The sequence below is a fragment of the Nicotiana tabacum genome, chromosome 16, assembly GCF_000715075.1.
Source record: "Nicotiana tabacum cultivar K326 chromosome 16, ASM71507v2, whole genome shotgun sequence".
NCBI classification, from domain to species: Eukaryota; Viridiplantae; Streptophyta; class Magnoliopsida; order Solanales; family Solanaceae; genus Nicotiana; species Nicotiana tabacum.
In genome coordinates, this window is record NC_134095.1 from 114579010 (window position 1) to 114590997 (window position 11988).

General features: G+C 38.6%; 1 protein-coding gene across 2 annotated transcripts; it reads left to right on the forward strand.

The window, feature by feature from the left end:
* The first annotated feature begins 8095 nt into the window (after nt 1-8095).
* LOC107769065 (extracellular ribonuclease LE-like) lies at nt 8096-10134 on the forward strand. 2 transcript variants are annotated; one of them, XM_016588240.2, is made up of 4 exons: nt 8096-8265; nt 8397-8558; nt 8778-8970; nt 9753-10134. In XM_016588240.2, the coding sequence occupies exons 1-4, from the start codon at nt 8164-8166 to the stop codon at nt 9989-9991; spliced, it is 696 nt and encodes a 231-aa protein (XP_016443726.1). In that variant the 5' UTR covers nt 8096-8163; the 3' UTR covers nt 9992-10134. The 2 variants fall into 2 exon arrangements, with proteins under 2 accessions (XP_016443726.1, XP_016443725.1); XM_016588239.2 differs by having other exon boundaries at nt 8097-8265; nt 9705-10134.
* Nucleotides 10135-11988: the final 1854 nt, after the last annotated feature.

An 11988-nucleotide genomic window follows, 5' to 3' on the forward strand; every position in this document is an offset into this window, starting at 1 on the left:
TAACCTTTTGAACTTGTTCGAAAGGTTAGTCCCCGATTATGGTGGCCTTAGCCTTTATATCAAGGTGATTCCCCTTTAAGGTCTTATGAATTTGAGTTTTTGATGACCCGGATGTGTCAACTGTCGATGACAGTCCTCGAGTATTCGGGGTGTATTTGCGTTTTGGTCCTTGGGCCATTTCTCATAGAATTATAAGTGTAAGGCTCGTATAATAGTATACTTCTTTGAGACACAAAGTGTTTTGATATAGAAAGAATGCTTCTTTGAATAATTGATATACATGTTTTGTCGTCGGGGCTTGACTATTCTATATGGACATGGTTCATCCGACCGTTTGGCCCATTACAAAGTTCTCCTATTGAGGCCCTCTTTGGCGTGAAGTATTTTCCTCGAAAATATATCCTCCGAGGGTGGTGACCCCCAGTATTCGAGGTTGATTGAAAAGAAGCCTTGGATACTGTTGAGTTCTCCCAATTCGGGCCTAGTTTCCCTTCATTCGGGTCTCGAGTATTGAGGGTGACTTTCTGTAGAACTAAGTCCCCGATTCCAAAGTGTCGAAGGTTGGTCCTTCTATTGTAGTATCTCTCGATTCTTTGCTTCTGCACGGCCATACGAACAAGTGACGCCTCTCGTTTTTCATCTAATAGCTCGAGGCTAGTATTCATGGCCTCGTGATTTGACTCATCCGATGCATGTCAAAACCTGGCACTAGGTTCTCCGACCTCGACAGAGATAAGGGCCTCGAAGCCATATACTAAAGAGAACGGAGTAGCCCCGTGCTAGACTTCGATGTTGTTCGATATGCCCAAAGGACCTCGGGTAGAACTTCTCTCCATTTTCCCTTTGCATCGTCCAACCTTTTCTTTAGGTTTTGAATGATAGTTTTGTTTGTTGACTCGGCTTGTCCATTTCTAGTTGGGTGGTACGGTGTTGATAAGATCCATTTTATTTTATATGCTTCGAGGAACTCCGTCACCTTGCTACCGACGAATTGTTTTCCATTGTCACATACAATCTCGGCAGGCATCCCGAACCGACATATGATGTGGTCCCAGATGAAGTCAATAACTTCCTTTTCTTTGACCTTCTCGAAGGCCTGTGCTTCCGCCCATTTAGAAAAATAATCAGTCATAAACAAAATAAATTTAGCTTTACCTAGGACTGTAGGTAGAGGGCCGACTATGTCCATTCCCCATTTCATGAAAGGCCACGAGGATAGGACCGAGTGGAGTTGTTCTCCGGGCTGATGGATCATCGGTACAAACTGTTGGCACTTATCATATTTTTTGACAAACTCCTTAGTGTCTTTTTCCATGCTGTCCTAGTAATACCTTGCTCTAATAGTTTTGCGAATCAAAGACTCGGCACCAGAGTGATTCCCACAAGTACCTTCGTGGATTTCTCGTAGAATATAATCGGTGTCCCCCGACCCCAAAACACACCGCCAATGGTCCATCGAAAGTCCTCCCGTACAATGTTCCATCTCCATCAAATGTGAACATAGCGGCCTTGGTATGTAAAGCTCTCGATTCTTTATTATTCGATGGGAGCTTTCCATCTTTCAAATAATCGATATACTTATTTCTCCAATCCCAAGTCAAGCTCGTAGAATTTATTTCGGCATGACCTTCCTCGACCACGGACCTCGATAACTGGACGACAGTCCTCGGGACGATATCATCTTCTCCATCCGAGGATCCTAAATTAGCAAGTGCATCGGCCTCGCTATTTTGTTCTCGAGGTATATGATCAAGAGTCCACTCTTTGAAGCGGTGCAAAGTGACCTGTAGCTTATCCAAGTACCGTTGCATCCTATCCTTTCGAACTTCAAAACTTTTCTTTACTTGGTTTACCACCAACAGTGAATCGCACTTGGCTTCAATGACTTCTGCCCCCAAGCTCTTATCTAGATCGAGACCTAAAATCATGGCCTCATAATCGGCCTCCTTATTAGTCAACCTAGAAGTTTTAATAGATTGTCTAATAGTACTACCTGTAGGTGGTTTCAAGACAATGTCAAGCCCGAACCCCTTCACATTTGAGGCACCGTCCGTAAAAAGGGTCCATACCCCCGATGATGTACCCGATCCTAGCAGGAGTTCTTTCTCCGCTTCGGGTATGAGGGTCGGCGTAAAATTAGCCATGAAGTCAGATAGGATTTGAGACTTGATGGACATTCGAGGTTGATATTCGATATCGTACCCGCTAAGCTCAATGGACCATTTGGCCAACCAACCCGATAGTTCGGGCTTATGCAAAACATTTCGAAGAGGGTAGGTGGTTAATACACATATGGGATGACACTGAAAATATGGCTTTAGCTTCCTAGATGCGCTTATCAATGCAAGTGCTAATTTTTCTAAGTGAGGGTATCTAGTTTCAGCATCTCTTAGAGTTCGATTTACATAGTAAACAGGGAATTGCGTACTTTGATCTTCTCGAACTAGTACTCCACTTATCGTTATCTAGAATACTACCAAATATAAGTAAAGCTTTTCATCTACCTTCGGGGTGTGAAGCAAAAGCGAGCTCGATAAGTACCACTTCAATTCTTCTAAGGCTTGTTGGCATTCCGGGGTCCATGCGAAATCCTTTTTCTTTTTGAGCAAGAAAAAGAACCTATAACTCCAATCTGATGACCTCAAAATGAATTGACCCAAGGCGGCTATTCGTCTTGTTAACCTTTGCACAGCCTTCACACTATCCATGATTGTGATATCATCAATGGCCTTGATCTTTTCGGGGTTGATTTAGATACCCTGATTCGATATCATGAAGCCGAGGAACTTACCCGAGCCAACCCCAAAGGCACATTTTTCCAGGTTAAGTTTCATGTTGTACTTCCTCAAGATTTTGAATGTTTCCTGCAAATGAGTTAAATGGTCCTCTGTGCGCAGGGACTTAACCAACATATCATCAATGTAAACTTCCATCGTTTTACCTATCTATTCCTCGAACATCTTGTTAACTAAGCGTTGGTGTGTAGCTCCAACATTTTTTACCATGAAGGGCATTACATTGTAACAGTACATTGCAAACTTAGTGATAAATGAGGTCTTTTCCTGGTCCTCCGGGTTCATCTGAATTTGATTGTACCCAGAGTAGGCGTCGAGAAAAGTTAGGATCTCGTGGCCAGCTGTGGCATCGATTATATGATCGATGTTGGGAATTGGGAAAGAGTCTTTGGGGCATGCTTTGTTTAAATCCTTGTAGTCTACACACATTCTAAGTTTATTTACTTTTTTAGGAACTACAACTACGTTGGCTAACCATTCGGGGTATTTTACCACCCGAATTGACCCTATTTTAAGAAGTTTGGTTACCTCGTCCTTTATGAATGCATGTTTCACCTCGGACTGGGGATTCCTTTTTTGCTTTACCGGTTTGAACTTGGGGTCGAGGCTTAGCCGGTTTGTTGTTATTTTTGGTGGAATCCGTGTCATATCTAAATGGGACCAAGCAAAGCAATCCATATTATCAATAAGAAATTGAATGAGTTTTTTCCTGAGTTTGGGGATTAATCCCGTTCCTAGGTATACCTTTCTCTCGGGCTTATATTCGATCAATATGACCTACTCCAGTTCCTCGACTGTTGATTTGGTTGCGTCTGATTCTTCGGGAACAACAAAGGTTCAAGGAGTAAAGAAATCCTCTTCTTCTTCTTTGATTACCTGTTCTTCCGGCTCAATTAGGACTGGGATCAGTGATTGCTATTTGGCTTCCTGCTTAGCTTTGGTGTTTGACTTTTCCAAGGTCGAGGGCTCTAGTATCGGCGTCACTTATCAATTGCAAACATTTCCTTTGTAGTGTGTTGCTCTCCGTAAACCGTTTTCACACCATCCTCTGTTGGGAACTTCATCATCTGATGAAGAGTTGAAGGTTCTGCCATCATGTTGTGTGTCCAAGGTCTCCCGAGGAGTGCATTATACCTCATGTCGCCTTCGATGACATGTAATTTTGTATCTTGTATGGTCCCGGCTACGTTTAGTGGAAGGATGATCTCCCCCTTTGTAGTTTTGCTTGCCATGTTGAAGCCATTTAGAACCTGGGATGCAGGTACAATCTGATCCTGTAGGCCGAGCTGTTCTATGACCCTCGACCTGATTATGTTTGCTGAGCTACCTGGATCCACTAGAACATGTTTAACTTGAATCTTATTTAAGAGAATAGAAATTACCAGGGTGTCATTGTGCGACTGAGATATGCCTTGTGCTTCTTTACCATAGAATTACAGGGCGTCCTCGGGCACATAGCTCCGAGTCCGTTTTTCTCTGGTGATCGACACCTTGGTGCATTTGAATGTAGGTCTTTGTGGGACATCGACACCACCAACGATCATGTGGATTACATGTTGTAGTTCTTCCTGCTCTTTTTTCTGCTTGCATCTTTCTCCCTGAAGTGATTCTTAGCTCGATCACTGAGAAATTCTCGAAGGTGACCCTCGTTGAACAATCGAGCTACCTCCTCCCTTAGCTGCATGCAGTCTTCAGTTCTATGGACATGTGTGCCATGATACTTACACAACATGTTTGGATTCATTTGAGAGGGATCGGTTTGTATAGGCCCGGGCCACCTGGTATCTTTGATTCTTCCAATAGCCGACACAATCCCTGATGTATCTACACTAAAATTATACTCCGACAATCGAGGTGCATCCGCGGGGTCTGTATGATTATAAAACCCGTTCTTACTTATGAGTCCCCGAGAGCTTTGACCTCGATCGTTTCTCCGATCATTTCGAGGAGCGTTACGACCCAAGCCATTGTTTCTCCAATCGACATATGACCGATATCGCTCCTTGTTAGATCTTGATTCCCTGTCTGTATCCCTCGGGGTCTTAGCTGCCAATGTGTTAGGATGAACTGAACCCAAGGGGGATCCCAACTAGTCGTCCTCGACCCTAATCTTTGATTGGTAACAATTATGCACATCTGACCACGTCACAGCTGGATACTCGATCAGATTCTGCTTTAATTGTCGAGACACGATCAAACTCCTTTCATTCAAACCCTGCATAAAAGCTTGTACTGTGCAGTCATCCGAGACCGGTGGTAATTCCATTCGCTCCATCTGAAACCTAGACACGAACTCCCTTAACATCTCGTTGTTCCTCTATTTTATCTTAAAGACATCTGATTTCCTTGTCGCCACCTTTATGGCCCCGACGTATGCTTTTACGAAGGCGTATGCTAACATAGCAAATGAATCAATAGAGTTTGGGGACAAGTTGTGATACCAAATCATGGCTCCCTTAGACAAGGTTTCTCCAAACTTTTTCAACAAAACCAATTCGACCTCATCAACATTCAAGTTGTTTCCTTTAATCCCGCAAGTATACGAGGTAATATGTCCGTTGGGATTGGTTGTTCCATTGTATTTAGGTATATCGGGCATACGGAACTTCTTGAGGATGGGCATCGGAGCCGCGCTCGGAGGAAACAACTTTTGTATGAATTTTTTGGCGTCCAATCCTTTTAAGACCGGGGGTGCCCCCGGTATTTGATCAAACACGGGAGTTATAGGTCTCCACCTTTTTGTCATTATCCTTAATCTTCTTTTCCCCGGACTCAATCCTCTTGGTGAGTTCCTCGAGCATCTTCATAATTGTGGGGTCAGTCCCCGAGCCATTCTCGTTTGATCTTTCTGGAACCAGCTCAGTACTCGAGTGTTTTTCGGTTCAGCTATACTCGGAGTTTTATTCTGACTCTGAAGTCGAGCGATGGCAATCTGTTAGGCTTACAACATTTCGAATATCACTTGGAGGCTGACTCCCCCCTCTCCTATACCTTGTGTTCCTTGGCCCCCAGAATGGGCTTCCTTGCGTACACTTTCTCTGGGGTCTGCGCCTAAATCTGCATTCAAATCAATGTATGAACTAACATCAACTGGTTCCACATTTGGCACTTCCCCGGGGTTTATCGGTGGTACACCGACCCCTACATTATTGTTTTCTCCATGAAATCCAAGACCTTCGTTTTCATGAACATGTGCGTTTTGCGAGTTCGACATGTTTAATCCTGAGAATCAAAAAATTCTTGACAAGAAAAAGTGTAAAATAACATGTGTTATGAGAATGAGTAATGAAATAATCATTATTATCTTTAACCCCATGGTGGGCGCCAAACTGTTTATCTCGAAAATACGAGTAACAATAAAATTTGATGTGTGATTTTAAAGATACGTGATTTAGTTCAATACTAATTAGTAATCAAGAATCTGAAATATAGATGAAAGAAATAAGTAAGACCAAACCAGTAGATGAGTCAGTCTCGACCTCGACCCCAAGTGACCTCGAGATTGGTCAAGAACAATAAAGCAATAGTAATAAAGCTAAAGGACAATTCTAATGAACAATGATATTCTTTGTCACATGATTAGATGATCTCTACAAATGATTGTGGTCCCCTTTACATAATAGAGGAACCCTAAATAAGGTACATTTCTATTTACAGTAAGGAATCTTATTGGGATAGCTGCATAACCGCCTAGTACGAATTTGTACTAATTCGTACAAATCTATTCCGGAATTTACGCCATGATCTTGGGGACGTGGCGAGAATCTTGTCCTTCTGTAACAAACTCATAACGACACTGTCTCGGAGTCGGTCATACTCGACTTCGATACTCATCGTACTTCGATCCTCGGGCATTGTATTTCGAGCTTCGAGTCTTGTCCATCGAGCTCGAAGTCGACCTTGCCAGAACTCGGGTTTAAGGCGACCCCTCGAACCTACAAAATCGGAGGCCTATGATTTTGACCGTATACATTCATATTTATATTGTGGTTGCAGTTTAATTTCTTTGTAGATAACTTCCGATCCACACAACTCTTATTAACTTTTAATTTGTTTGTTTGTTTTCTTACAATTTATTTAACTACCAGATAAAACTTTTTCCCTTTTGTTAAGGCTATATAACATATCAAATAACAAAAAATTAAACATATTATATTAAAATTTCTCATGGATCAATTTGGGCTATATTTCAGCCCAAATTTTAGGTGAATTGAATTAGGAAAAGTACTTCCAGTTTATGCACCTTTTATTAGCTTAAACAAGAACCAAATTTGTAGTGTCCAGAAACTAAATAATCAATGGCCATAAATTCAGGATTAGTTTTTAGGGTCGTTCTTCTCAATTTCTGTTTGACGTGAACTTTTTTTCTTTTCTTTTTTTCACAATATTAGAAGTTGCTTTTGTTTGAATGCGATCTTTTTCTCTTTTCGTTTTTCATTTTGTGCATCGGCATCATGAAAGCTCGCTGGCAACGTGAGAGATAATTATCAATTGCCGCGAGGAACTTGGATTATTGTTCCTAGTTTTATAATTAGCGCGATTCAGATATAGAATCATGAGCCAAAAGTTTTGCTTGCAACCCAGCTAACCATTTAGTACCATTTCAATATATACCTTTCGTTTTAAAAAGATAGTGTTAGTTTGATTTGACATAAATTTTAATAAAAAAATAAAAAAAATTGAGATATGTGGTTTTAAATAGTCATATCATTTTTATAGCTATAAAACTTTTGAAATTTGTGATCTGAAACATGTCATAGCATTTATATGGCTATAAATACTTTTTATTTAGGAAATATTGAAAGGTATCAATTTTTTCGAAATAGACTAACAAAAAAATAGTGTAAATTTTTTTGAAATGGAGGGAATATGTAGTTCCAACAAACTAGTCATTATCCAGTTTAAAGGATTAAGTCAACAATATTGTCTTAGTCAACTCTCCATTGTAATGAATGATTTGAAGTGATTATGCATCATTTTCTTTTGCCAAAATAATGAATGCGTGCACTTCTACTTAAGTATAAATTAAATTTATAAAGAGAAAGATTTGACGTTAGAATTAATCTAAGCTATTATCAATGACGTGCAGCCGCTATGTATATTATTGAATAACTCCGACCCACTAAAAGAGAGAAGATTTTTTTATTACTCGGATAATTCAAAGTATATATTGTTTGAACTTGAACTAATATATTGGCCACGCACCCAGTATTTTATTTGTATATATTTTGCGACGTGCGAACAAACAGGAAGAATAGCTAAATAATGGAACAGTTGGTCTCTATATAAACCATCAAACTTAATTGTGGTTTCATCATCGATCTTTATTAAGTCTTCTCTAGCACAAATTAACACAGAATAAGTAAATATGAGATCCATCAAGTTTGTCTTGGTCAAGCTCGTTATCTTTCAATGTATAACGTTATTAGTACATGCTAAGGACTTAGATTTCTACCGCCTTACCCTACAGGTATGTAATCACTTAGAGAATTAATTAGTACTCACTCTGTCCCAATTTATGTGATTATATATTCTTCATTCGTATCGTTTCTTGATTAATTAATTAAAACGTTGTGGCTATATATATGTATATATTCTCAGTGGAATCCAGCAGCATGCTACAATAGGATTATAGGTAAATGCTGTAACACAACCACGGGAAGACCAGCAGAAGATTTTGGTATTGCTGGACTATGGCCATCTTACAACAATCTCACATATCCAGAAAACTGTAATAAGGCAGGCCCTTATGATGAAACGCAAGTAAGTTTAATTATACAGAGGCGAAGCCAAGACTTCAAGCTTATGGGTTCGAGATCCTAATAATTCTTTTAAATTACTGGGATCTAAATTAGTAATTTGTGCATTTAATAAAATTTTAAGACAAATACTTGATTTGAACCAAAGCTACTGAGTTCGGCCGAACCCGTAGCCAACACTGTGGCTCTGCCTCTGAGCTTATGTACATTTGATAAAATACAGATCTCGGACTTGCTGAGTAGTATGCAAAAGAATTGGCCCAAAATATCTTGTCCATCAAACAATGGAACTAGTCTGTGGGCTAAGGAATGGAAGGAACGTGGTACTTGTTCTAGGCTCAACATGCATTCTTATTTCGAAACAGCTCTTGATCTTAAGGAAAAGCTGAACCTGATTCAAGATGTTAAGCGTTACGGTACAGATCTTACACATGTGCATATGCAATTATTATTACTATATATATATATATATATATATATATATATATATATAATGTAATGTTTCGACGAATTTAGTACAACTCTCTCCATCGTCCCAAAATAAATGTTATTTTTCGTTTTTAAACTCTTCATTTTACCCATTTTACCCTTGATGAAAAGCTTTTATAACCATACAAATTTCATGGCCCCACAAAACTTTTATCCCTAAAGCTTTTAAGACCACATATTTCAAAAGTCTTTTTTTCTTCTTAAACTCCGTGCCGAGTCAAACTACCTCATCTAAATTGAAACGTAGGGAGTAATCTACTCCCTCTGTTTCAATTTAGATGACACACTTTCCTTATTAGTACGTTCCAAAAAGAATGACACATTTCTACAATTGGAAATAATTCAACTTTAAATTTTTTATTTTACCCATTTTACCCTTAATGAGAAGTTTTTATAACCGTACAAATGTCATGATCACACAAAGCTTTTTCCCCTTAAGCTTTTAATACTACAAGTTTCAAAAATCTTTTTTTCCTTCTTAAATTTTGTGTCGAGTCAAACTATCTCATCTAAATTGAAATGGAGAAACCAATACATTTTATAATATTGGTCAAAGTTCATATATTTTGAATCTCGAGAAGCGGAATGTTACACCTAATTTGGGATGCAAGAGGGAGTAGTATTTTCAGCTTGGTTTTCAATTGAGGTAAAATATTGTCAGGACTCGAACCAAATGGACAATTTTACCACTGGCGTCACATCAATGCAGCCATAAAATTAGCTATTGGACATGTGATCGCTATAGAATGCAATCTTGGTTTAACTGCGGACAGCCAGTTTTACAGGGTTCACATATGTGTTGATAAATCTGGTTCGGACTTCATTGACTGCCCAATTAACCTCACCGAAATCTCTGAGACAACATGTTCTTCATCTACTAAATGGTCTGGCTACGATACAGATAGTGTCCTTGAAGAGCGATCTGCCTATTCTTGGGCAAGGAAATAAATCTGTGCAAAAGTATGACCACTTTTATCATGAAACAAGGAAACTTCTTTGTACTTCGTTCATGCTTTTAAAGTGATGTTTGCAAGTTCAACGTTTAAGTCAAGTCGGTGTTCTCTTGCAATAAAGATTCTTTAGATGGTACACATCAAAAGAACTGTGTCCTTTTTATCTTCTTCTTTATTTTCTGACCATGGTTGTACCCTATTTACTTCTTTTTGTCATGGAAATAAAATTGCAAGCTTGTTCCTTAATAAAAAAAAAAAAAAAAAACCCTTGTTTGTCTAATCACATTGACAAAAAGGAATATTTCCAACTGTGTCAATTTTCCTGCAACATTTTCATGAAAATGAGCTGCGTGGGAGGGATCTTATTTTGATCATTCAAATTGAGAAATCCCTACCCGAACACAAAGACAAGATTAGATAAACTATGTAACGCACTTGTAGGGTTTTTTTAGGTGTGAATAGGAAAATGCACCGTTTGGATTATGCCTCTCCATCTCACCCTTCTATTTATAGGATCTTGCCATATATTAAACCAATTAGATTGCTTGGTTATGCAACTTGCAATTTACAACTGGTAAATTGCAAGTCTCGTTACATTGTAAAACCAGTTGCACCCGTGGTTTTGCATATTGTTTCAGCCGCCCATTGTAACTTGCTGTCATAATTTTTTTTTATTTTTCTTTTCTTTTCTTTTTTTATTTATTTAAATGGGTTCCACAAATCTCCCCCTTAATTTTGATTTTTCTTCTTTATTCCAAATTTTGATCACAATCTCTGAAAATTTTCAAACTTAAGAAGTTTTGTAATGATGTCTGCAACTTGATCATGAGATTTGACATACTTGCAAACTCTACTTCCTTCTTGGTAATGCATTATCTCATGAAGTGATGCTTTGTATTTATATGCTTGCTTCGATCATGATATACCGGATTCTTGGCAAATGCCTATGTAAATTTGTTGTCAATACAAATCTCTGTAGCTTCAATTTATGGCAAATTAAGCTCCTTCAATAATCTTCTTAGCCAAATAACATGACATGTACAGGACATTGCTGCTAGATATTCAGCTTCACAAGTCGAGAGAGTAACACTTAATCATTTCTTTGAACTCCAAGAAATAACAGAATCATCCAAGAAAAATACAAAACCAGTTATGTTTTTCCTATCATCAATGTCTCCTGCATAGTCATTATCACAAAATCCCACAAGAGTAAAATCACTAGAAGAAGAATAAAATAACGCAGAGTTAATCGTACCTTTTAGGTAATGAATTCTTCTAGCTATCTTCAAGTGAGTAGAGGTAGGAGCTTCCATGAATCGGCTTACTACTCTAATAGCAAAGAGTATATATGGCCTGGTACAAGTCAAGTACCTCAAACTTCCCATAAGACTTTTGAAAAATGTGAGATCCACTTTTTCTCCTTCATCAAACTTGGACAATTTTATCCCACTCTCCATCGGTGTATTCACGGGGTTGCAATCGAGCATGTTGAATTTCTTTAAGATCTCCTTCGTATAGATTTCTAGAAAGATGAAAATTCCATCCTCCATCTACTTCACTTCTAGGCCCAAGTAGTCTGACATGAGCCCTATGTTTATAATCTCGAACTCATGAGACATATCTTTCTTAAAAGCTTCAAACAAACTTGGGTTACTACTTGTAAAAATAAAATCATTAACATAAAGACAAACAAGCAACATATCTCCACAAGTATGAACTATAAGCTAGAGCATATTCATGGAGGCAACGAGTAAACACATTATCTTGAAAATGCTTGTCGATATGACTATTCCATGCTTGTGGGACTTGCTTCAATCCGTATAAAGCTTTTTTCAACCTCAACACTTTATCTTCATGATTATTGACCACGAAGCCCAATGGTTGTTCAACATAGATTTCTTCTTCAAAATAACTATTCAAGAAGGCTGACTTGACATCTAGTTAATGAATCTTCCACTTTATTTGTGCAACCAAAGAGATCAACAAATGATT

Coding starts and splice junctions, on each gene's coding strand:
- LOC107769065 (XM_016588239.2), top strand. CDS start 8,164: ATGAGATCCATCAAGTTTGTCTTGGTCAAGCTCGTTATCTTTCAATGT. Junction 8,266..8,396: donor TCTACCGCCTTACCCTACAG/GTATGTAATCAC, acceptor ATATATTCTCAG/TGGAATCCAGCAGCATGCTA. Junction 8,559..8,777: donor GCCCTTATGATGAAACGCAA/GTAAGTTTAATT, acceptor GATAAAATACAG/ATCTCGGACTTGCTGAGTAG.